The sequence below is a fragment of the Capsicum annuum genome, chromosome 1 (genome assembly GCF_002878395.1).
Source record: "Capsicum annuum cultivar UCD-10X-F1 chromosome 1, UCD10Xv1.1, whole genome shotgun sequence".
NCBI lineage: Eukaryota > Viridiplantae > Streptophyta > Magnoliopsida > Solanales > Solanaceae > Capsicum > Capsicum annuum.
The window spans coordinates 236,536,631-236,563,433 of record NC_061111.1 but is presented as its reverse complement, the minus strand read 5'-3'; the positions used below and the strand labels follow the sequence as shown (position 1 = coordinate 236,563,433).

At 36.7% G+C, this 26,803-nt stretch overlaps 1 protein-coding gene, 1 long non-coding RNA gene and 1 pseudogene across 8 annotated transcripts in view; 2 read left to right on the top strand and 1 right to left on the bottom strand.

The window, feature by feature from the left end:
* The window catches only part of LOC107848140 (ABC transporter C family member 2), a 44,341-nt gene extending 21,039 nt beyond the window's left edge, over nucleotides 1-23,302 (top strand). For 4 of the 7 annotated variants that reach the window (XM_016692829.2, XM_016692837.2, XM_016692862.2 and 1 more), the window contains 16 exons: nucleotides 733-867; nucleotides 1,788-1,894; nucleotides 1,984-2,077; nucleotides 2,531-2,698; nucleotides 3,876-4,016; nucleotides 11,752-11,952; nucleotides 12,064-12,162; nucleotides 12,303-12,455; nucleotides 12,625-12,998; nucleotides 16,149-16,329; nucleotides 16,495-16,818; nucleotides 17,296-18,052; nucleotides 19,312-19,433; nucleotides 20,719-20,964; nucleotides 21,145-21,565; nucleotides 22,410-22,800. In XM_016692829.2, coding sequence (XP_016548315.2) covers nucleotides 733-867; nucleotides 1,788-1,894; nucleotides 1,984-2,077; nucleotides 2,531-2,698; nucleotides 3,876-4,016; nucleotides 11,752-11,952; nucleotides 12,064-12,162; nucleotides 12,303-12,455; nucleotides 12,625-12,998; nucleotides 16,149-16,329; nucleotides 16,495-16,818; nucleotides 17,296-18,052; nucleotides 19,312-19,433; nucleotides 20,719-20,964; nucleotides 21,145-21,565; nucleotides 22,410-22,504 — 3,618 coding nt within the window. In that variant the 3' untranslated portion in view covers nucleotides 22,505-22,800. Of the gene's footprint in view, nucleotides 1-732; nucleotides 868-1,787; nucleotides 1,895-1,983; nucleotides 2,078-2,530; nucleotides 2,699-3,875; nucleotides 4,017-11,751; nucleotides 11,953-12,063; nucleotides 12,163-12,302; nucleotides 12,456-12,624; nucleotides 12,999-16,148; nucleotides 16,330-16,494; nucleotides 16,819-17,295; nucleotides 18,053-19,311; nucleotides 19,434-19,570; nucleotides 19,693-20,718; nucleotides 20,965-21,144; nucleotides 21,566-22,409; nucleotides 22,801-22,861 lie in introns of those variants that run through there. The other 3 variants (XR_001667840.2, XR_001667841.2, XM_016692858.2) reach the window with 3 other exon arrangements.
* On the bottom strand, nucleotides 232-529 carry LOC107848168 (annotated as a pseudogene).
* On the top strand, nucleotides 8,054-10,361 carry LOC124889264. The gene is made up of 2 exons (XR_007048105.1): nucleotides 8,054-9,704; nucleotides 9,835-10,361. It is a non-coding gene; the product is annotated as an uncharacterized LOC124889264 (long non-coding RNA).
* Nucleotides 23,303-26,803: the final 3,501 nt, after the last annotated feature.

Genomic DNA, 26,803 nt, shown 5'->3' with positions numbered 1-26,803 from the left:
CTTGAATTCTGGATTAGAAATTTGATAATCAAAAGCATCTGTTGTTCCTTTCTTCCCATAGTACCCAGAAAAAGAATGCTGGATTCATATTCTAGATTTCTTGATGGGTTAACCAACTTTCTTGAGCACCAGTCTTCCAGTGATCCCACTATTACTCCTTTCTCGTTCTTTTTTTTTTGTTTGACAGCAAGACTTTTGCGGAGAGAACAAAATTCTGAACCAATTCTTCCCTCAAACCCCAAAACCATAGAAAGTCCTACCCTGTCTCTGTAGCACATACATTTCATCCATAGTCTCCATCTTCTTAAGCATCTTCAGTATAGGTAACAGCATGATGAATCACCTTCTCAAGAAAATCACCCACTGTCTCCTCATAGTTAAGTCCACTGATACGCTTCACTCCTTCTCTATGAGCCAAAAGCTTAATGGCCGACTTTGTGATACCTCGAGTGTTATCACGGAGGACCTTACAGTGTCATATTGCTCCTCCATTTGCCAGTCCCTTTCCCCCCTTTCCACGACCCAACATTTTTTTATCAACATTAATTTATCTGAAATTGAAGCTTCTGGATCTCAAGGGTGTAAAGAGATGGCAGTAAACAGCCTTTTATGATACGGATTCATTGCCCTATGAATTTTCTGTGCCTAGACTAATTATAATCCTGCTTTAGAAGTTTGTTTAGATGTGATTGTTATGCTGGTTTGACATTGGTGCCTTTCTTATCTCTCCAGCAAATATGTCAGTCACTTCATACTCTTTGGTCAGCTCCTCTTCGGATCACTGTTGCGTTGGTTCTTCTTTACCAGCTATTGGGTGTTGCAGCACTTCTTGGTGCACTTATGTTGGTTCTTATGTTTCCCATACAGGTAAGGAGCTTTACCTTTCCTCCTCACTTTAACCATTTATATTTGTCTTGAAAATATTTCCACTCTTTTATTATGTACCTAAATTTGGATAACACTTGCTTGAGGAAGAGCACTTTCGAGCAACAAGAAGAAAAGGAGTTGCTTCTGTAATTAAAGCAAATGCTTTTACACCCTAGTTCATTTGGAGCATATGTTTATGCTTATAGGATTGTCCAAAATGGTTTTTATTCATTTAAGATATTAAATATAATTATGTAATAGGAGAAACAGCCCATACCAGCTGTATAAAGATGGTAGAGAATCTTACTCAAAATGAGCTATTATGAAAGTTATTTGCATGACTGGGGAGATGACATGGGCTCCAAAAGTACAGCAGCAAATCATTTAAAGTAATGATGGTTACTTTTAAGGCACTGTCAGATGTTTATGTGGCTGAAATACTACACGTGTCCCCAGAAACCAGTCTGATACAATCCTGTACAGTAAATGGAGGAGATTCACATATAAGTACTTGATGTTGAGGGTACTTGGTGAGAGATAATGGGGGATACAAGTAACAACTTATTTTCCATATTGACTGGAACCAATGGTGCTGATTGTACGGTATTGATGGTTTTTATGTTTGAAGTGGATGCATTTGTAAATGAAATCTTAATTTACCCAATTCAAAAAAAAAAAAGAGGACTGCATAGAATTTTGGTATATAACTATTTGTTCTTGTAAACTCGGTGTTCATTTTCCAGTACGTTGTATTGACGTTGATTTATTTTACTTGTTTCATTTTTTTTGCATGCTTAGAGTATGCACTACTATTTTTGATATCTCTGTTCCTACGTCATAGGATTATCTTGCTATTTTCCCTTTTTACCTAATAATTTCTCTTGCTGTTGTCTTATGGAAAAAATCTCCTGGTTATGCAGACATATGTAATAAGCAAGATGCAGAAGCTGACGAAAGAAGGATTACAGCGAACAGACAAGAGAATTGGTCTCATGAATGAAGTATTGGCTGCAATGGACACAGTCAAGTATAGTTTGTTCACAGAAGCATGTTTGGAACCCCTAAATATAATACCTAGTTTAATGATTTGTAACACTAGTGATATGTATTTTCCAGATCTTATGCATGGGAGAATAGCTTCCAGTCCAAGGTTCAGGGTGTTCGGAATGAGGAGCTGTCTTGGTATAGGAAATCACAATTACTAGGAGCGGTATGTTGTGAACCGTCTAGCTTTCAAGTTTCAAATTAACTGGAAGCATGAATTGTGTTTTCAGAAAAAAATGATATTGTGCCTTCCGTGTGTGCAATATGTTGTATTGCCACAAGAGTAAAGCTTGAATCAACTATACTTCCCCTAATTATGTTATTTGGCTCTTAAAAAAATCCACCGGATGCGTGCCAGATACTCCAAAAGTAGTGATTTTTGGAGTGTCCGAGTAACATCATGCCCCTAACTTAAGACCATATATTTACACACTTGTGTATATGCAAAAGACTGCATGAATGAACACAGTTCGCTTCACCTTGGCGCACAGCTGGTCTTTGTGGGCAGAAGATTGAACACCAACACTTCTATTGAAAATTTATTTGTCATTCTTGATTTCTCCTTCATTTTTTCTTCTTGATCTGAATTTGATATCTTCTTTGTTTTTATTCATTTCAGTTGAATAGCTTCATTCTGAACAGTATTCCAGTTGTGGTGATTGTGATATCATTTGGTGTATTCTCCCTACTCGGAGGAGATCTAACCCCAGCAAGGGCATTTACAGCTCTATCCTTGTTTGCGGTGTTGCGCTTTCCACTCTTCATGCTTCCTAATATAATAACACAGGTTTTCTTTGTCAAACGTCTTTTCACAATCTCATATGCTGATATTGAATAGCGTCACTGCCTTTTTCAATTGTTGAAGAACCCTCACTTTCCTGGTATTTGTCTTTGAAGAATCCCTAGCATTTATTCTAGTCTGTTAAAGAAGATAGACTAATTCCTGGGTAGTTCAATAGTCGTGCTTGAGTATTGTTTCATTTTCTATACAATCAAATATCTCACATAAAACCATCCCTCCCCATTAAAAATAACGAAAAAAGGAAAATGAAACAAATTTGTCAACCATCTATATTGGATGTCATAGCAGAAATTTATCCTACAGTGATGGCATTATCAGATGCTAAAGTTATGTGTTGAGGTGAATAATGTTTAGATGCCGGAACTTGCTCATTTATGTCTAACTACCACAATTTCCTTAAGTATGTTTCATCAGCAGAACACGTGACATGCACTTTGTGAGCATGTGGATCAGCAATCAACATTTAATGAAGCATTTTAATATTAGTACATTTTAAGCTGAATCTGCTTGGGGCATGTTCTATTTGAATTACTACTACACTCTGATTAAATCGATGTGTTAATATGGTTATCATGTGAAAATATTACTTTTTCATGTAAATATATTTTTGCAGTGAAAGTGATTAATTTAATCAGACCATCTTCCCCCAGATGCAACAACTATGTTCTTTCGAAAACATATCAGAATAGCTAATAAATAACTCTTTTGATCGCCAAATATAGTTGGCGGTTTGGCACTGTTGTGTCTATTTTTGTTCTTCCTGATCACCTGAAGTTTGGCTTGTTAAATAAATATGACACTTTTTCATTTTTCCTTGACCTTTTTCTATTATGTAAAATTTCTTGATTAAAAAATGTCATTTTTTTTAACTCAAGATTTGTTGTGGTGATAATATTTAGTATGCACTTTGTACCTCAAATAGGAGAAATTTCTAAGCACTTCATTAATTCACTTGAGTTTTACAATTACAGCAAAATATTCCATGAATTTTGCGAGAAAAGGAACTAGTATTCTTTTTTTTCCTTTTTCTCTTTTTTTTTCACCTCATGGAGCCTTTCTTTAAAGAAATTTTTAACTGAGAAAGAGAGAGCAAAATCTATTGAATCCTTCATTCTGCTGTTTGTTTAATTTACATAGTTGCACAAATGTTCTGCTTTTGCAGGTTGTTAATGCAAACGTATCATTGAAACGTCTGGAAGATCTTCTCTTAGCTGAAGAGAGAATACTTCTTCCGAATCCACCTCTTGAGCCTGGACTTCCAGCAATTTCAATCAAGAATGGATGCTTTTCATGGGAATCAAAGGTTTGCAGATTAATCCATATCTTCTTTTGCCAGAAAAAAAAATACAATTAGTCTTGAAAACAAAAATGTGGGTTGCTGCCTCCTATGTTGTTTTATTACACACAGAAGTGGTTAAAGACACAACATATTCTTGTCAGAAGGGAGAAAAGAATAAACAAAGTATAAGTAGATATACATTTAGTTCATAAGTAGGTACACCTCCCTCTTTCCCTTTTTCTTGTTTCATTTTACTCTTTAAGGAATCTGTTCATAGCTTCATGTGAAATCCCATGCGTCTCCGGAAATCTTATATACCTTGCATAATTGGTTTTTGCTTTCCAGAAAGATTTCTCCAGGAATTTTAATTCTGTTTTCTCTTTATTAATACACTATGGCCTCAACTTTTTACATCCACAATCACATTTACTTTGTAGCACGTTATACATTGTTAATGAGTTTGGTTTTCGTCACTATTTGAGGCACAAATAAATTTGGACATAATCTGTGGTCTAGCACTTGATACTGTAGCTCCTTGGAATTGATATGGTATGCTTGTGAAGTGATGTGAGTGGAATATGCTTGAGCAGATAGCTTGTTGCTTTGTGATTAAGCCATGGTGTCCTAAGAGAGTGATGCTATCTGTACCACATTAGTTAGTGCAGGATATTTTGAGAGAGATAAAGGAGAAACGTATTATTGAATTTTGCTGACCATATTATTACACTGGTTAATAGATACTACATTATAATTCTTTTCCATGTAGGAGAGAAGGAGACTGTATACATTCCTATTTCTATTCTAACATTCCCCCTCTAGTTGGTGCATATAAATCATATACATCTAGCTTGTTACAGTTGTATCTTATAACGAGGAACAATGAGGGACTTGGTGAAAATTTCAGCAAGCTAATCAGTTGACTTCGCAAATTTCGTAACAATATCTCCGCAAAATATCTTTTCTCTAACCAATTGACCGTCAATTTCAATGTGCTTAGTCCTCTCGTGAAATGTCAATTTCTATGTGCTTAGACCTCTCATGAAATATCAAGTTCGTAATATGAAAGACCGCTTGATTATCACACAAAAGTTCTTTCTCCAAAATTTTAATTATTTGGGCAAATGTTTGATCCAAACTAGCTTATACGTTGCTACGACCATTCTTCGATGTTCGGCTTCACTAGATCGAGATTCCACATTCTGTTTCTTACTCTTTCAGGATACCAAATAGCCTCCTGCTAAAACACAATGTCTAGAATGGCTATTACAAGGTGATCTTAATTGATCACATCTATACAATGATCTGTTTATGGCCTCAATCCTCTAAGAGTAATCCTTTTGGTGGGAGCTGGCATTATATATCGTTTTGGGAAAATTCAACTTATCAACCAGCCGACTATGGGTCTTCTAGGATTATTATGTGTCTCCCCCTGTACTGGCAGCAGTTTAGCATTTGAATCCATAGTAGTATTAATGGATCTGTATACCATCATTCCTATCTCTTTAAGAATGTTTAAGACATAGATTCATTTTGAGCTAACAGTATATGATCTAAACTGAGCAACCTCAACACCTATAAAATAATTTAGTCCACTAAGGTCTTTAGTCTAGTCTGAAAATGCTGAAAGAAATGTTGCTTTAAATTAGTGATGCCATCCTAATCATTGCCGATGATAATGATATTGTCAACATAAACCACCTAATAAGTGCACAGATTTGGAGCAGAATGCAATAAAACATAAAGTGGTCAGCTTCATTGCAAGTCATGCCAGACTCCTAAATATAGTTTTAGACTTTCCAAACCAAACTCGAGGAGACTGTGTCAAACATAGAGTGGTTGACATAATCGACATACTAGGCTGCTATACTCCATTTGAACAACAAAAACAGGTGGTTGCTCTGCATAAACTCTCTCCTCATGGTCACCGTTGAGAAAATATTCTTAATGTTCAAATGATAAAGAGGATAATGGAGGACAACAACCATGGATAGAAAAAGACAAAACATTGTGCTATTTTAGCCATGAAGAGAAAGTATCATTGTAATTAAGCCCAAATATCTGTGTATACCTCTTGGCATCAGAGGCAAGCCTAAGCTTATCAACCTGGCTTTTTAGACCAACTTTGATTGCATAACCCAAAAACAACCAACAAAAGATTTACTTGAAGGGAAGACAAACAAGCTCTTAAGTACTACTTGCACGTAAATTAGACATCTCATCAATCATAGTCTGCTTCCATCTTGGATGAGATAGTGCTAAAACTGTATATTTAGGTATGGAAACAGAGGACAAAGATGATACAAAGGCCTAATGGGGTGATGCCAAATGAGTGGGATTGTATACCTATTTGAAGTTCAATCGGTTGACTAGGGGAGACAAGTCCACAAGAGGAGGAGGTGCAGGGTCTGGTGCAGGACGTGAATCATCAAGGTTTGATGCTGTAAGCAAATGGCAATAATATGCCAATAGTAGTGTCACTATGGATGGAGATATAGAAGTAACTGTAGGTTCTTTAAAAGTCAGTATAGTTAAGGCCTTAGATATATTTGGATGATCAAAAGAATTGTAAAACAAGGTCGATACTAAAAAATGTGACATCGGCTGACATAAGGTATCGAAGAAGATCAGGTGAGTAGCAAGAATACCTTTTTTGCACTCGAGAATAACCAAGACATTTGGGATCATGAGCAGCCAATTTATCCTTCTAGGGTTAAGATATGAACAGAACATATGCTCCCCAAGATACAAGGGGAAGAGAGTTTAGAGGTAACTGAGAAACAATACTGGGCGAGGAATTTGATTCTAAATGGAAGATCCTCGCGTTTGATCAAATTAATAGCAAGACGTGAGTATTGTATCGCCCTAAAACACAACCAAACTTAGGATTGGTTGAGAGATGTATGCACAGTCTCAATGAGGTGCCTAGACTTTCTCTTTACTATACTAGCTTGTTGATGAGTGTAAGACAACTGTCTAATAAATAAGGCAAAATACTTTTCTGGACCCTTGTACTATGTCGGTTTTGTAAGTTGGACACTTCTACTTACATGTTTGTCATCTGAACCCCTAAACCCACTAAAAAACAATATTTTAGATCCTTTTTTGGTGAGTGTAACACGCTCTCTCCACGTCAGCTGTCACGTCTGCCACATCTGCCACGTCATTTAAAAAAAAAAAAAAAAAAAAAGTATTACATTAAATTCCAAGTCATTTTTAAAATGCTAAATAACAAATTAAATATTAAAATTAATTTAGTTAAATAAGAAAAATTTATAATTGTAGAAAAATTTGAATAATCATGTTTTTGTTTTTGCTCACAAATTAAACATCAAATTCATTTCAAATAATTAAAATTCTTTTCTAACTAATTTAAATTTTTAACTATAAATTCATATATACAAACATAATAAATTTTCGATTTTTAAATTTGAATATCTTTAACAAATTCACAAAAAGTTTAATTTTTTTCAAGCGAAATTCACTAATTTTTTTCAATATTCACCATCACTCACTTTCAATTCAAATTTAAATTTTAATCCCAAAAAAATAAAAAGATTTCAAATTTTAATTTTAATTAAAAAAAAAAATGAAAAGAATTGAATTGAGGAAAAATTAAAATAAAAAATAAAAAGTGAAGGTGTGGGGGGGGGGGCTGGAATAGTATTGGGGTGGGGTGTGGGGGTAGGGATGGGGATGGAAGGGGTGTGGGGGCTGGGGGGTGGGGGTGGGGTGGGATGGGGGTGGGGGTGGGGTAGGGGGCTGGAAGGGGCTGGGGGTGGGTGGGACGTGGCTGGGTAGGGTGTGGGGGTGGGGAGGGAAAAAAATATTTTTATTTTTTAAAATTTTTAAAAATATTTTTAAATTATTTTTAAATTTTTAAAAATATTTTTAAATTAAAAAAGATGGAGGGAAAAAGGACCCTTTTTTAATTTTTTTTTTAATTGTAATATTTTTTTTTAATTATTTTAATATAAAATTGGCCAAAAATTGACCTCCACTCGCACCCCCAGGCGAGTGACTACACTCTCTTTGTCCTAGTCATCATTTCAATGCCACATAGGCAAGGTCAATGGTCAAAAGGTGCAAAATATTATTTTTTAATGGGTTCAAGGGTCCAGTTGACAAACATGTAAGTAAAAGTGTCTAACTTACAAAACTAACATAGTACAGGGGTCCAGAAGAGTATTTTGCCAATGAATAATTCCTTAATAAGTCAAAAATTGATCAAACTGAGAGATTATCTACAATCCTATTCCTTTCCAATTCTAATAGTTTGAATGGCGGATTTTAGTTCTGTCTCATCTCACATCTGTTACGCTTCTGTACGTTTTGTTACATAATCTTTTGACAAAGAAAGATGAGGCTAGTGGAATGAATAAGTTACACCAAAAGGCCTAGGAGTATTTTGTCCTAAAATGATGGGATTTGTAGTTCTACGATGGTAATCTCTATGAGGTTCTTTGGCAATCTACGAATCCACCATACTGGTCTTTCAGTTCTCTTATGTCTATTTCATTTCGTAGAAGATTGTCATGCTCTTATTTTCATTTTTGTCTTTAGGAATTTCTATTTTGAGTGTTCTCATTATTTATAAACAGAGAAGCTAAAGAACTTGGTTCTCTTTCTCGGCTGTGTTATCAAAGACACGATTAATCCCTAAAGCAAGGCTCAAAATGTGTCAAGCGCTTTGCCTCGCTTAATGTGCGCTTCAGTGTCAATGTCAATTATCTAATACATACTTTTCCTTGCCAATGAGCGTCTTGTGAAGAGGCGACACTCAACAATAGATGTTTCTCTTTGTTAGAATTGGAGTAGGAATAAGAATAGCTTATAGAGTTCTACTTGGAAAGAGATTGTAATGTAGTATCCTATTTGTAAAAGGATTGAAATGTAGTATCTATAAATAGGGTTCCACTGTAATAATATAGCTACAACAATTCAATAATAATTTTCTCTAACATCTCTCACATGGTATTAGAGCCTCTATCAAGATTTTGGTATAGAATCAAAGAGCTTCCGCTGCCGGCGGATGGCTAACCCATATATGCCGCCCGTTTGGCCAATGATTATATTAGCACAAGTTGGGCCACTGTGTATTTTTTTTGGTGTCTACTTTCTCATATCTGGTTTGTGCAACACCATGCATCTTTTCGGTGACTGCTATCATATTTGATTTGCAAATCACGGTGCATCTTTTTGGTGACTACCTTCTCATATTTGATTTGTGTAGAACTATGCATTTTTTTGGTGACTACTTTCTCATATCTAATTTGCATAATATTGTGCATCTTTCCGGACTACTTTCTCATATCTGAGTTGCATAGCATCATGTGTGTTTCCGGTGACACCTCAGATCTGATTTACATAGTTGCATGTCTTTTCGGTGATTCCTCGAATCTGATTTGTATAGGGTCAAGCCATCATTCTGACCCTATCCTTATAATTTTATGGTCTAAAAGAGTCTCCTCCAGCCTGGTATGAAAAGTTCAGCTATTTCTCTTTTCTAATTGGGTCGTGCCATCGTTCCAACCCTAACCATATAATTTCTCTTTTCTAGTAGGGTGGCGCCATCATTCCGACCTTACCCATATAATTTTCTCAAATTTTGACCACTTTTCAGCTATCAAATCGGATTATCTGACGACTTCAATACATCTCTGGTTATTCTAGGCTTGTTCCAAACTGTTTTCCAAGAAATTCTTTTTCTAATAGGTTCGTCTTGTTCTTGCAAGCCTTTTCATTATTTTTGTTTTGGATTTAGATCACCGAAACTTTGATCGCGACCTTTGTCGGTTTTTTGGTGAGATCATTCTGACCCCTTCTGATGTTTTCAATGGTTCAGGACAATTTCTCCAAACGTGCATCACTGATTACGGTTTAGTCCTATGATTCCCTTACTCCCTTACTGAGAACTGAAAAGGTCAGAAAATCAAACATCACTTTGTCATGAGATGGGCAAAAGAGTCTCATCACCGATTGCCCAAGTTCATTATGAGAGGATTGAGCACATTGAGATTGATTGTCACTTTGTTGGAGAAAAGATACTCTCAGGAGATAATATTATAAAATTTGTAAAGTAAAGAGATCAACTTGCAACCATCGTCATCACGTCTATCATCGGTCCTCGTATTAATTACATCTGTGACAGGCTTGGTACATATGACTTGTATGCACCAGTTTGAGGGGGAGTGTTAGAATTGGAGTAGGAATAGAAATAATATATAGAATCCTACTTGAAAAGTGATTGTAATGTAGTGTCCCATTTGGAAAAGAATTGGAATGTAGTATCTTTAAATAGGGTATCAGTGTAATAATGTAGTTACAACAATTCAATAATATTTTTCTATTATATTTCTCACACACTTAATCGTAAATATTTTCAATTTCTTTGTTAATATATTTGTTATTCATGATTACAATTGTTAATCTTGGCCTAAACATATATATTTGCCTTTTCTCCCTTTGCGCCTTTTTCATTAAAGCCCACGCGTTGTTCGCATTTTGCGCTTAAAGCTCCAACGGACTTTAGAGCTTTTTTGAGCTTTCTTGCTTTTGATAACACTGTTTCAATATTCTATTTGTCACCATTTGATTGTAAGGTTGGTCTTCAAATGACTTGTTTTGTAATTTATTAATCATTTTAGCTGCCCTCTCTTTTGTACCTGGAACTTTTCATTTGGCTTCACTTGTTGAACCTGCTAATTTTCTCCCAAAAATCTCCATGGTATATAATTTATTGATGGTTAAATGTTTGACCTTGTACAGTCACAAAGGCCGAAGATGGTCTACTCACTTAATTGATGTAGTAGATAGACACAATAATGTCTCTTACTCCTATGTGTCCAAAAGTACCTTTCTGCTGGAGATAAATGGTGGAGAGTATTCCTGAATCAAGGAACAATACATATTTGCAGCTGCTTTGAGGAGTCTATTCTTGTAATTTGTTGGTTCAGGAATAACTATCATGATCCCTTGGGAGTGCTCTAAGTTGTAATTTTGGCTTGAAGAACATTCTGTAATCTTCCACGGCAATTGTTGTGCTTGTAGAGAATGGATCTTGGGCCTAACTCAACCTCAAAAGCTAGCTCATGTGGGGAGAATTGTCCTAGTCCATATAAGGAGACCAATTATCCATCCCTTTTTCGATGTGGGATATTTAACACTCCCCCGCATGTCTAGGCCTCGTTAACTAGAGCGTGGATAATATAATGCGGGGGCTCAACATGGGTGAACAAAGATTTGGGGATGGGCCTGTCTCTGATACCATGTAAAGAATGGATCTTGGGCCTAACTCAACCTCAAAAGTTAGCTCATGAGGGGAGGATTGTCCAAGTCCATATAAGGAGACCAATTACCCATCCCTTTTCCGATGTGGGATACTTAACAGTGCTGATTTATTTTGCATAAACTGCTGTGCATCTTATGGTTTAGAACTCAATCACAAGCTGTCTGACCGACACACATGTTGAGCAGCTTTATTTGATTGAGTTTCCTAGTTCCTTTTATGATTTTTCTATAGTTATCTTGTACTTGTATCTATATCAATACAAAAACTATACTTGTGAAGAAAAGAAAAAGAAAACATAATGAAATAATAATAAAAAAACCGATCCACTTTTATATCAAGAAGGTAGCTCTTCAATACATTCTTCCTGTTTAATTGTCAAGGCAGTTGCTGAATTTGGAAATTAGTGGACTTGTCAATTGTTTGCAAGGCATATGGTAGCTGGAAACTCAACTGTTGTCTTGCAATGTGCAGGCAGAAAAACCAACATTGTCAAATATCAATTTGGATATCCCAATTGGTAGTTTAGTAGCTATTGTTGGAGGCACTGGAGAAGGAAAGACATCACTTATCTCGGCAATGCTTGGAGAGCTTCCTTCTTTTTCTGATTCAGTGGTTGTCATAAGAGGAACAGTTGCTTATGTACCACAAGTTTCATGGATTTTTAATGCAACAGTAAGTAACACTGTTTAAACGTAATACATAAGCATTAGGGTTTATCTGGTAGCTGCTTTTGATTAAATTTGATATCATGCATCACATGAAGTGCATAGCTATGTTCTACAGGTACGTGAAAATATACTATTCGGTTCGGCAATTGACGCTGCAAGGTATAATAGGGCCATCGATGTGACTGCGTTACGGCATGACCTTGAATTGCTTCCAGTAAGGATACCTGCAAAAGTTATCTAATCAATATATTTTAGATAGCTAGTCTTCTTTAGAATCTTTTTATGTTTTTATTCTTTCGATAAGGAAAATCTTTCTTTAGTGTGTAGCTCAATCTTTAATTGCCTTTGTTCTAGGGTGGTGATCTCACTGAAATTGGTGAACGGGGTGTCAATATTAGTGGAGGGCAGAAGCAACGAGTTTCCATGGCTAGGGCTGTTTATTCCAATTCTGATGTTTGCATATTTGACGACCCTTTAAGTGCTTTGGATGCTGATGTGGGCCGCCAGGTAACCATTTTACTTTGATGAAAGCATCAGGGACAAACCAAGTTTCTTTCACTTTTTAGTTTTGTTACATTTTCCTGATGCAGTATGTTGCTGAATTGCTTCGACTTGCATAATTTTGTGGCAACTGAATCCTTTTGTATAAACACTTGTTGTAATGTATTATTACCAGGTTTTTGAAAGGTGCATCAGGGAAGAACTGAAAGGAAAAACCAGAGTTTTAGTCACAAACCAGCTACACTTCCTTTCACAAGTAGACAAAATCATACTGGTGCATGATGGTATGGTTAAAGAGGAAGGAACCTTTGAATATCTCTCAAATAATGGGGTGCTATTTCAGAAACTGATGGAAAATGCGGGGAAAATGGAAGAGTACACCGAAGAAAAGGAAAACGATGGCAATGATAAATCTTCAAAACCTGTTGTTAATGGTGAGGCCAATGGAGTAGCTAAAGAAGTTGGAAAAGATAAAAAAGAAGGAAAATCTGTTCTTATCAAGCAAGAGGAACGGGAAACTGGTGTGGTGAGCTGGAATGTTCTAATGAGGTACGATCCATACAATGATCTGGCTAAAGTTTAAGCAACCTGTTAAGTTTTCTACATAAATATTTGTTTTTGTGTATATATATATATGTGTGTGTGTGTGTGTGTGTGTGCACGTTAGTGTTTCGCTGACCTACTATATGAAGGTAGTTGACTACCAATCTGCCCATTTGTTAATTTCCTTAAATGTCCCTAAAAGTGTGTAGCTAACATGTTAGCTAAAGGGGCTTCTTTGTCTTTTCAACCTCATCCCTACTTTTGAATATCCAATTTTTCTTTCCTTTGGTTCACATAAACTCTTTCTTTACAGATAAACTCTTTCTTTACAGATTTTTAATTCATTAACTTTAGTTTTCTTTTTGATGGACTCTTATCATGTTTTTATTTAATTGATACTCTTCCAGCTATTAAATTGATACTTTTGCAATTCAAGGGCATTCTTTTTCTTGAAAATATAACTCTGTATTGTCTTTAACTCTCCATGGAAGCTCCACGAACACCAACCTAAAAATAAACCCACATCCAATGGGAATTATCTCTAAACCAAATCCTAGAGGGAGTTTTTCTCAGAAGTCTAATGGACGCTGTGGACGGGTTAATGTTGGTTTTTCTTGATCTCAAAAATTTTATTTCTGACTTCATAATTTATTTAATCTTTCAGTATTGAATTGTGAAAGCCTTCATTATTGGGTTATACGGAGAAAAGCACCAATTTGCGACGGAAGAAACCTTGGTGTTAAACTGAATCTGGTAGAAGGAATAAAATTGAAACACGGGGGAAGAACAGTGAGAAAATTGGGTATAGATGGTGTAAAGATAAAAGGTCCCTTACATGAACATATTCTTCATTTACTATTAGGGACATTTAAGGAAATTAAAATATGGGTGCATTGCTAACCTGCTACCTTAGCAAAACCCACATTCTTCATGAAAGAGAGAGAGAGAAATTCTAGTTTGTGTGGTGAGGTAGCTAAACACCATTCAATACAAAGACACTCCTGTAGAAATGTTTTCGCAGGCAAGCATCTCTCAGATTTATTATCTTGACTGATAAATTTGCTTAACTATGATTACCATATCCAATCTTTCCGTGAAAAACTAGTTTACCTGGAGCTGTTGAGACCTGCTTTTTGTCGAGATCAATATTTAGTCAATACGGTAGTTATATTAACAGTCTTGAGTCAGGTGTCTATCGGAAACAACCTCTCTACTTCATTCTGAGGTAGTGAGGTAGTGGTATGGACTGCATACACTTCCAGACCCCACTTTGTGGGAATACACTGGGTATGTTGTTGTTGTTGTAGTTGTTATATTAGCAAGGAAAACATATTTGAAGAATAGTCAAGTACTTTGATGCTTCAGATGCCAGTTGCCTTGCGGGGAGAAAATTTCCTTAGTTTGGTACACTGTACCTTAACTGAATGTTTGATATCAAATCATTCTAGTTTAAATAAAGATACACGGGTTTGCATCCTTGTGCGGAGATTGGTAGAGTAGTATAGAGAGAGGAAGAGAGATCTTCACATGGTGTTTATTGACTTGGAAAAGGCATATGACAAGGTTCCTAGGGAGGTTCTTTGGAAATGCTTGGAGGCAAGGGGGGTTCCTGTGGCATACATTAGAGCGATTAAGGATATGTATGAGGGGGCGAAGATTCGAGTAAGGACGGTGCGAGGAGATTCTCTGCACTTTCCGGTCTTGACAGGGTTGCATCAGGGATCAGCTCTTAGTCCGTTCTTATTTGCTGTGGTGATGGATGTGCTGATGCGGAGTTTACAAGGCGAGGTGCCTTGGTGTATGCTTTTTGCATATGATGTAGTTTTGATTGATGAGTCGCGACAAGGTGTTAATGATAAGCTGGAGGTTTGGAGACAAACTCGGGAGTCTAAAGGTTTCAGATTGAGTAGGATCAAGACGGAGTATTTGAAGTGCAAGTTTAGTGACTCGAGGCAAGAGAAGGAGGTGGTGGTGAAGTTGGACTCTCAGACAGTTTGCAAGAGGGATAGTTTTAAGTATCTTGGATCGTAGACCCAGGGAAATGGAGAGATAGATGAGGATATCTCGCACCGTATTGGGGCAGGTTGGATGAAATGGAGGCTCGCTTCGGGGATTTTATGCGATAAGAAGGTGCCTCCCAAGCTTAAAGGAAAATTCTATAGAGTTGTAGTCCGGCCGGCTATGTTGTACGGAGCGGAGTGTTGGCCAGTTAAGACTTCCCATACCCAAAAGTTGAAGGTGGCGGAAATGAGGATGTTGCGTTGGATGTGTGGTCTTACAAGGGTTGACAGGGTTAGGAATGAGATTTTTCGGGAGAAGGTGGGAGTGGTATCGGTGGAGGAAAAAATGCGGGAAGTGAGGTTGAGATGGTTTGGTCATGTGATGAGGAGGGGCACGGATGCCCCAGTTCGTAGGTGTGAGAGACTAGCGTTAGATGGTTTCAAGCGGGGTAGGGGTAGACCGAAGAAATACTGGAGAGAAGTGATTAGACGTGACATGGAGCAGTTACGTCTCACTGAGGACATGACCTTGGATAGGAAGGTTTGGAGGAAAAACACTAGGATACAGGGATAAGGTGGGTGGATGAATCGTAGTCCGTAATTAGGAGGGTTTTGGTGTCTTTTGTTTGGTATTGTACATTACTTTTGTGGATGTTGTATCTATGTTAGTTTTATCATGTTTCATGCTTTGAATATTTTTGTATATTGTCCTGTGTCTTGAGCCGGGGGTCTATCGGAAACAGCCTCTCTACTTCTTTAGAGGTAGTGGTATGGACTGCGTACATTCTACCCTCCCTAGACATTCTACCCTCCCCAGACCCCACTAGGTGGGAATATACTGGGTTTGTTGTTGTTGTTGTTGTACACGGGTTTGCAGCCTCTATTTTTTCCTTCCTCCTCTTTCTGTAGGATGAATAGCTTCTTTTGCAGAAAGAGAGAATGCTCTTGGAAAGTTGTAGTCTAAATTGAGATACTAAGTGTGTCTGCTTGTGTTTTTCTATTTTGATTTCCTTTAGCTGATGCAGTTTTCTCCTTTTAACATTCTGATCATGGCGGGAAACTAGGAATTTGAGCATTCCCTTAACTGAAATGCCAAGCCTATTATTATCACGTGCGTTTGTGTTCTGATTTAGGTTGTTTTCAATTCATGTTGCAGGTACAAAAATGCTTTGGGAGGTTCTTGGGTGGTTATTATTCTATTTGTGTGCTATTTCCTGATAGAAGCTCTCCGTGTTGGGAGTAGCACATGGTTAAGTTTTTGGACTGACCAAAGCAGTTCGACGAGATATAGTGCTGGTTTCTACAATCTGATTTATTCACTTTTATCTCTTGGTCAAGTATGTAACCTTTAGAACTTAGCTCTTGTTTGTTTCTGTTTGCTACCTAGTCCCTACTGATTCAAGATATTGATATCCTTGTATGCTGAATAAGGCAGTAGAACTCATTATCTGATGGGGAAAAATGGAAATTTCTAAAGATTGTCTATATTATGTGCTTGTCAGGTTATGGTAACTCTAATGAATTCATTTTGGCTGATCACATCAAGTCTTTATGCCGCCAAGAGGTTGCACGATGCAATGCTTGGTTCTATTTTAAGAGCTCCAATGGTCTTCTTTCACACAAATCCACTTGGGAGGATTATCAATAGGTTTGCCAAGGATCTAGGGGACATAGATAGAAATGTAGCACCCTTTGTAAGCATGTTCCTGGGCCAGGTGTTTCAGCTCATCTCAACATTTGTCCTAATTGGTATAGTGAGTACCATGTCTTTATGGGCAATAATGCCATTGTTGGTCCTTTTTTACGGAGCCTATTTATATTATCAGGTATGTGGAGAACTATTAATCTTTTTTTAAAAAAAAATATTTCATGTTTCTGAGATATAATTTGTACTGTTTTTAGATCATGTATGCAATATGTTCGGGTGCACTCATTTTATTGAGACCTAAGCATGAGGTCAAGTGGTCCACCTCTTCCTGGAAAAAAATAAAGCTATTGTCATTCTTCAGGATGCATCATACATACTTTGTCCATTGTTTAATTTTCTTGCACATATTATTTGAAACAAGCTGTCCCCTGACATGTACTGGTCATGTTACGTGCCATGTTCGAGTCCTCTAGTGGCGTAGATTGAAAATAATCTTGGTTTATGAAAATGGAAATGTCACCTTAACTTGTGTCCAGGTGATTGCATTTGGTGGATGGATTAACTTCAATTAAGCCTCCCTTTTGCTCTTTTATGTTTGTCCCTTTCCTATTTTAGTTCTACTTATTATTCGGTCAAAACAACCTGTAACTTGCAGAGCACTGCTCGTGAGGTGAAGCGCTTGGATTCCATCTCTAGGTCCCCGGTTTATGCACAATTTGGTGAAGCGCTAAATGGTCTTGCAACTATTCGTGCATATAAAGCTTATGATCGAATGGCCAACATCAATGGGAAGTCGGTGGATAACAATATCAGGTTTACACTTGTGAACATGAGTGGAAATCGATGGCTTGCGATCCGTCTGGAGACTGTAGGGGGTGTAATGATCTGGCTTACTGCAACATTTGCTGTGGTGCAGAATGGAAGGGCAGAAAACCAGCAGGCCTTTGCCTCAACAATGGGTTTGCTTCTCAGTTATGCCCTAAATATCACTAGCCTACTAACTGCTGTACTGAGACTTGCAAGTTTGGCTGAGAATAGCTTGAATGCTGTCGAGCGAGTTGGAACGTATATCGAGTTACCATCAGAAGGTCCATCCATAATTGAGGGCAGTCGTCCTCCTCCTGGATGGCCTTCAGCAGGATCCATTCGATTTGAGAATGTTGTCTTACGTTACAGGCCCGAACTTCCTCCTGTTCTGCATGGTATATCCTTCACAATTTCTCCGAGTGACAAAGTTGGAGTAGTTGGCAGAACTGGAGCTGGAAAATCTAGCATGTTTAATGCTTTGTTCCGACTTGTGGAACCTGAGAGAGGAAGGATCTTAATTGATGATTGTGATGTTTCAAAGTTTGGACTTACAGATCTCCGGAAGGTTCTTGGTATTATACCGCAAGCACCAGTTTTGTTCTCAGGTATTATTGGAATTTGTTTTCTGTCTCCAATTTTTTGGGGAGGAAGGTTTTTCTTTATAGATGTTATTATCTCTGTAGTTCAAATCGAGTTGCCTCAAGATAATCATGCACATGTATGATTCAGCTATTGTGCTGAACACACTTGTTACTGAAATGTGGACAGATGTCTGTAGAGTAAGATGCTAGTGACTTTTAGGAAGTATTTTGTCAACCTTCCGCATTCTCTCTGTTGCCCATTTGACTTATGATGTATCTTGATCCACATAGTCCTTGGACATTGTCAAATATTTTTGTTAGTGGATAAGTTTGAACTTTGAGGCTAATGAGGATTGATCATTGGGCTTGGCAATTACTTTGTATACTGCGATGGACTTAGATTATGTCTGATTGTTCTTTTCTGTAGCTGAGAGCAGGGTGTGAAAATCCTGCCAAAATAAGATTACTGTTGATAGGAATCTCTCTTTTGATGAGGGGTAAAGTGCACTACAAACCTAATAAGATTTTTGCTACTATGCACGTTTACTGTTGATCTTTTTCTAAAATGAGTCTTCCCGTCAAACGTCTTTGATATTTCTCACATAAACTCTTGCTTAAATTCTAAGAAATGGCTTACTGGTAAAATATAGAAAAGAAGAAAGAGATTGAGATCTCCATCAGATCCCCTGCTCCTCTTGTTCTTCCTCCTACGAGAATTTTGCAAAGAGCTGCTGATAATATACCACTTGGCACTCTCTTATCTGCTTAATATACCACACATTTCTAGAGTTCTCTTTTTCTGATTTTTGCTGACTAATCAGCCTGCTCTTTTACCGGTCTTTTGCTTTATAGTGCAGATGATCATTTAAGGGAAATTTATAATTTCGAAACTAAAAAGACCGCGGCTACTCATATATTTTTGTGTGTTGAATAATTTTGTAGAAGTGTTTAGTACCTTGGATGGGCCTTGGGTGGCAGGATCTGTTATTTTCGTAACAGTCAATTGTAGCTTCTGTTTTACTCGTTATTTCCTTGGCTCCTTTGGACAGTTAACAGATAATATTAAATGAAAATCTCCAGGACAGTCTTTAAGAAGTTTGAATGGGTGAATGCTACAGTATAAATATAGGAACATATGCTACTATTAAATTCCTTGAGTTGGTCTGCATTTTATTTTAAATTAAATATGTTCCTCATTTTTGGTGTTGGTCTGAATTGATTAACAACCTACCAACCTACCATTAAGCAGTTTTTATCTCAATAATCCTCATGTTTTTTGTCAGGGACCGTGAGATTTAACCTTGATCCATTCAATGAGCACAATGATGCTGACCTTTGGGAGTCTCTAGAACGGGCGCACCTAAAGGATGTTATCAGGAGGAACTCTTTGGGTCTTGATGCTGAGGTTTGTTCTTGTTGCTTTACTTATAAGTTTGCTACAATTGATAGTTTGTATTCTATGCAGAAAACTCATTTTACTTCAACCAGTTTTCTGATTTCTGACTCAAATTCATTACTATGGGGATATTTTTAAATGAGAAGAGATTATTAACGAGAAGAAAGAGTACAGAAGGCGAAATGCATCATTTCATTCAAAGAAAGAAAATTGATGGTGTATTACATTTGAAGATCTACCTTCCAACCTGGTTGAAAATCTGTCAAAGGTATATCGCAAGATAAGCCTATGGCTCTACAGGACATAAATGAGAGAAATGTTACTGTCACCGCATTATCAAGCCATAAGCAAGTTGTCTTGAAAAGTTTACCAGTTCATTCAAAGACACCAAACTACTGTGAATATAATGCACCTCCTGAGTTTCTTCCTTTTTTTTTTTCGTTTTGCAAAATCCCCTATATTTGACAGTAAAGACTCGTTCCTACTTTCTGGTGCAATGAAAGATCACCAAGTATGATATTTTATTTGTTAGTGAAATCTAGAAGTAGATGTATGTGAGTTTCAATGTTTCTCTTGCGCATTATTCACAAATTACTTCTAATATAATTATGAGTTCCTCATTGATAATATGTAAGTAGTGTTTAGTTTAATAGACCACACACTTGCAGTTGTCTCCCATATACTATCTACGTTCCCTCTCACCCAAGCCCCCATAGTCGTCAACTTCTCCTCCATCTCCAGAGCACTGGCCAAAGTCAAGCTACCCCCACTTAATTTTGGGCCGATCCTCCACACTCCTCTTCTTTCAGCCCTTGTGCTGGGCTGATAGATTTTTGCTAGTTATGACCTTACAATCTTTGTATAGTGCTCTATCACCCTTCCTAAGGAGCAAAAAGTCTATTTGGGTCTTCCAACCGAACTATGGAAGGTAATAAGGTGTTCCTCCTTCGTCCGAAAACTCGAATTCACTACCACCAACCCAAAGGCCCTAGCGAAGGGGCTATTACTTAGCAAAGAGGAAAAACGAAAGTTATATTGTTTCAAGTAGTTGTTGTTTTTGCTAGAAATAAAACCATATGCACCTATTTTTGGTCAAAGTAGCTTGGTGCATAAAGAACTGATTGTGACTGCTTGAATTAACTGGATGGCTTAGAGGCTCTAGCCTTTGTATTAGTTTAAATTTAAGAAAAAAAGTGAATTTCGTTACTTTTATTCTTATAACTTTTCTATCTCTAGTATCCTTGTCAAACAAATTTCAGCTATAGCTAACAAAAAACTATTTTGATGTATCAAGGTCTCAGAAGCCGGAGAAAATTTCAGTGTTGGCCAAAGACAGCTTTTAAGTTTGGCTAGAGCATTGCTTCGCCGGTCAAAGATTCTTGTTCTTGATGAAGCAACTGCTGCTGTTGATGTTAGAACTGATGCTCTAATTCAGAAAACCATACGTGAAGAATTTAAGTCATGCACCATGCTCATCATTGCTCACCGTTTGAACACTATCATTGACTGTGACAGAATTCTTCTGCTTGAGTCTGGTCAGGTAAAGTGCTCGCTTTAGCCCTAGTCATGTCAATCGCCGTGATAGCGGGTCAGGCCGGATTGCACATTTGAGGATCCTCCTGTGGATTTTAAATATACTAAAGAGGAGTTACATCGTTTTTGGTCATTTTTTTTAAAAAAATTGTGGGTTATTTCAATTTACTTGTGTTTCTCTTTTCAGTTACTTGAATATGATACTCCCGAAGTATTGTTACAAAAGGAGGGAAGTGCTTTTTCTAGGATGGTTCAGAGTACAGGAGCTGCTAATGCTCAATACTTACGAAGCTTGGTCTTTGGAGGGGAAGAGGGCAACAGTGTAGCGAGGGACAAACAACTAGATGGGCAAAGGAGGTGGCTTGCCTCTACACGTTGGGCTGCTGCTGCACAGTTTGCACTAGCTGTTACACTTACGTCATCACAAAATGATCTCGTGCAGTTAGAAATTGAGGATGAGGATAATATTCTGAAGAAAACAAAGAATGCCGTAATCACTCTGCAGGGAGTATTAGAGGGTAAACACGACAAAGACATTGAAGAGACCCTAGATCAGTACCAGGTTTCTAGGGACAGATGGTGGTCTTCATTGTACAAGATGATTGAAGGTAAAGTTGCTGCAAATTAGCAGTCATTAACAAAATAATTGGTTTCATAGTCATCCATCTTCTGAGAACCATTGCACCATTATAGTCTCTATATTGATGAACAAGATTTAGGCACACATGTGCCCCTAACAAAGGAATAGGATGTACATGGATAAAATGTTCCACTTCACACCCACTTTTCTTTGCCACCAACTTTTCTTTTTTGCTTTAGCCATCAGGTATTTGAAATCTAGTGAATTAACTAATCTGGATCCACGTCAGGTAAGGGCTCACTAGAGAGGAGGTAGAGTGCTCCCAACTAGGAGTTTCCTATTTCCAGTGACCGAACCTAAGACCTTTGGTTATGAGGGGGAGGATTCTAACTATTTCCCACCACTCGGTTTATTTTTTTTGGTTTAGGCATCCAGTATCTGGATCATTGCCAACACTTACAATTCTGTCTGAGCATGCCTTTGTGTGGTCTTTGAAGCCTCTACTTGGCCTCCAATTGTTTTGTTTCTTAAAGTGGAGACATATTAGGGGATGTTTGTCAATACCGGTGTAAGATGTGCAGAGGCAGTTGTAACCTTTTGTCCGTGGGTTCATTTGAACTTTCATCACAGAGTACTATATATATCTAAAAACCTATTAAAATCTCGACAAATGTTAAAATTGAAGCCATAATATTAAGAGTACAATTTGTTTAGTGCAAGGTAGAACCCATTAATTTAGACTGGATCCGCCTCTGAAGGTGGGATCACCCCCGTTAAGGAAGCAGTGTTGTCAAGGAGACAGTTCTCATGTTGTAATAATTTGTTGATCAAATATATATTATATTTCTGCTTCTTGGATTTCCACTTTTCAGGTCTCGCGATGATGAGTAAGCTGGCACGCAACAGACTTCAAACGGAATTTGAGTTCGACGATAAGACAATCAACTGGGATCGCGCTGAGATGTAGAAGTCATCCATCCGTCTGTAGCAGATTAGGGATTTGGAGTTTTTACTTGTTTTCGTGTTTCACAGGTAGTTGTATTGCCCTCTTAACATTAGTTGTAACATTGATATTTTATCCCATGAATTTTTTGCTGTGCCTCTTCCCCAAGACGATGAGGATCAGATTTTGATTGTAAAAATTTAAGGAGAAATGTGATTGTGAATGCAACTGTCACAGGTGCAAGAAAATGGTTCAAGAGGGGCTGTATGTTATAAAAATTTCCTGGTTCTGTAATGCATTGCTAAAGCAACTTATTTTTAGATCCTATCTTACAATCTTTCTTGTGTCGAGGGTCTTAACGGAAAGTCTCTACTTCACTAGGTAAGGGCAAAGTATGCATATATTCCACCATTTCCAGACCCTGCTTATGGATCTGCTGGGCATGTTGTTGTAGCATCATATCTTACTATCTGCGCAATGATGACCGTACAGATCAGGAAATGGCTCGAACCAGTGATGATCTATGTCAATTTTATATTAGCTGCACATTAGCCTTAAATTGGAGGAAACAAATTCTTAAATAGAGTTTAATTCTGGGAAATTTGCAAAACAGCGTATTGTACTTTAGTAGGGATATATCCCTTTTGCAATTTTTTTTTTCTTTTTACGTTTTATGGGTTGCGTAATTTCTTTTTATTCTTTTTTTAGTTTACATCACAAGTCCTGGATTAGGGGTACCTCCTTTCTAGAATTTCAAAAGCTGTGTCTATTGCTATCGAAACATTTTTGAGTTTTTAGGTAAATGTTTGGTTGTTTTGGTGAGTTACAGCATATATAGTGATTTGGCTGATACTTATTGGGATAATTACGACTCTAAGCACTTAGCCAACTAATTAATAAAATATATATATAAAGTGTAGATCGTGGTGTGTGTACATATTTATGATGGCATCAAAAAATCAAACCGACTTGAAGAAGACGACACAGAAAAGGAAGGAGTCTTACGTGCTCATTCATTATCACCGCTCGTTTGTGATATGGTGGATTGAATCATAGCTTTTCGTTTTCTTACCTCTGTAAACAGGTGTTGATATTTACCTTGGCACCTTTTGGAATGTACAAACACAAGAAGAGAATAATAATAAGTATTAAAAGTATTTATCTTTTTTATATTTTGTAAAATTTGTTTCATGATAGCTAGTATTAATAGGAGGTGTCTACGCATGGGATGGGTATTCTTGTACAAGTAAAAAAGAATGATCAGAAATATACAAGAAATTTTTACAACATTTCTTTTCTTGTATTCTACCATGGCATCAAAATTTTAAGGCTACGATCTGATTCATCACTTTTCTCTTTTCTTTCTGTCTCTTTTGGACCATTCTAGATTTCAATCATGAACAATCTCATGTAAAAAAACACATAATCTAATCATGAAAATTCCATTATCATCACTAAAATTGTTGAATTTGGAGCAAATAATGAAACTTTTGATTCCACAAACCTTTTACACTTTCGAATCCCCTAACATGATGCTGGTGAGCTCCATTTTGATGGAAAAGGTTATGGAGGTTGGTGCAGTGGGATCCTCATTGCTTTGTCAGCTAAAAATAAAATGGGTTTCATTGATGATACTATTGTCTAATTTAATTCTATTTCATAGTCTTTCAAGGCTTGGACTAGTTGTAATTACATGGTGAATTCTTGGCTCTTGAACTTTTTATCTAAAGAGAGCTTAAAGTGCCCTTTACTCCAAGACTGAATGGGAGATCTGAAATGAACTTGATGAGAGATTTGGCCAACGCCAGCAAATTATTGGGTTAGTCAAGACAGTAGATACTGCTGCTTACTACACTAAGTTAGACTTTAGGATGAATTGAACATGTTTATCAACACTAGTGATTGCTCCTGTGGTGGAAAATTAAAGTTATTCAAGTTTCAATAAGATGGAAGACTCATTCAATTCCTATGTTGGACCAAAAATAACTTATTACTGTAATACTTTTCTGCCTAAGTGAACTATGCCTACTATTTGCTTATCAGAGATTAAAAGCAACGAGAGATGCATGTTTCACACCATCCAGTGAAAACAGTTTTCTGTGATGGTAAGCAATCTTATGAAAATTAAAAACACAAGTCATCAAAGAAATTGGTTTCAGAGGGAAACAACGATACTCAGTTTTGCACCTATTGCAAGAATCAAAATCAAATAATAGAGAATTGTTACATGTTAATTTGTTTCTCTACTGATTTCAAATTTATTGAGCCAAAAAAAGTTTTGTTGATGGACCAAAAACCAATGCAAGTTTTTCCGCAAGAGATATATCATCACACAATTAGTTAACACTGGTGACAAACCAAAGACCCTAGATCAGTTTCACAGTTTGTACCAGCTATTTCAGCATGTTCAAATTAGTTCACATGGAGAACTTAGGATACTGCCATTATCAATTGTGCTAATATTTCAAATATATTTATCTTCAAAATCATACAATAGTATTTTCTTAAACTTTGGTACTCGAATTTTAGATTCGGGTGCCTCAAAGCACATGATCTTTAATTTGTCTTTTATTCAATATCAAAATGCTTCCTAAACCAATATATGTGACACTACCAATTCTCTAAAGGACCAAAGGTTCTAGTGTTTCAATTAGATTCTGTGAATATATTACCTGATTTTACACTTTAACATGTTCTATTTGTTCCTAGTTTTAATTACAATCTGTTATTTTTGTACTAAGTTATGTCTAGAATTCAATTATGGCCTAATCTAAATGGAATATGAAATTATACACTACAACTCCAAAATCATCAATTTATCAATATACTGAGAGTTCATAATTATAAATATATAAATATACTAAAATTCATGGAAAACATGTATTCATGGCTGATGGATTAGCATTTTAATATTTTCTTATAATATTAATTTGCCTTTTTTTTATGCCTTCTCCACTTCTCCATTTAGAATTGATTACTATTGAGTTTTCATTTCATCCGTTTGAACACCATGCATCAGTTTTCTTTTCCTATTAACTAAGGCATCACTTTATGCCTATAGATTTACTTGGAGTTAATGGTAGATTAAGACACAAAATGGACGTGGAAGTTATGTATGTAATTCAGCATTATGAGTATTGTTTCGTGGGTTAGTGGAGGGTGAATTTGATCATCATTTTCCTTCAGATTCATGTAACCACCCATTCTTTATTTCTCAACTATATCTTGTAACTCTGAAGACTCTTGTAACTTATAGAACCTTGATTTTTCCACTACTTCTTCCAATTCATTGCATGGAAGATTTCTTCACCTATAAATAGAGGTGGTTTTGCATAGTTTTGATATATACAAGATAATATAGAGTTCACAAAAGTTTGTAAAAATGAGTTTATTAGTTGAAGGGATGTGTTCTTTTTGTGGAGCTTTGAATTCAACTCTTGCCTAGAGTTGTTGAGTTATTCTTTGTGAGAAGGTTGTTGTATCCTGGAGAGGACAAGTCAAGAAGATTACTGCTGGACCGGTGAAATAATTTGATGCAGTGGGCTCATCTCCTTAAAGAGAGCGAAATATCCGCGCCTCAACCGAAGAAGAAGAAGATAATTTTTATTTTTCTTCACTTGTAACTTTCAGTTGTAACTTTATTGTAATTTCACCAACAATGGCGTAATCATAATAAGTAACTGAAACATAAGTGAATTCATACTTTTCATGAAAACCTAAGCTCTGAAGAATGAATTAATTGAAGGATTTGGGTTTACTTAGGGACTTAATGGATGAAAGAAAATTCATTGATAAAATACCATATACCTGAGAGTGGAAACCTTGCAAAAAAATCTTTGAATTTGAGCCTGGAGATAATAACGAACCATAGTTCTTACTTTGGAAAAAAAATAATCGCCTGTCTGTTCTGAAATTTCTAAGTATCCATTGATTTTTTTGTGGTAATGAGGGATTTGGAGTATTTAAATTAATTTATCCTTCTCTTCACAAATGAAAAGACGTAGTTTTGATGTTTAAAAAGTAGAAAAAGACCAAACAATCTTTTTAAAATTATTTGAAAAGTTGTTGGTGCCAATTTCAATAACTCACATGACGACCTAATAGGGTCTGGCAATGCGTCGTTGCTTGAGTCATCACCTAGGACTCAATGTTCACTTCCCTTTTCCATCCCAACGAGTCAAGGTATGACTTGTAGGGTATCCTAATGACCCCTAGGAACACCCGACGTCACCACGACAACTCTGATAATGCTTAGTAAAAAAGGCCATAACTTTTTATGTCGATATCAAATTTATGAACAGTCGATGGCGTTGAAAATATAAT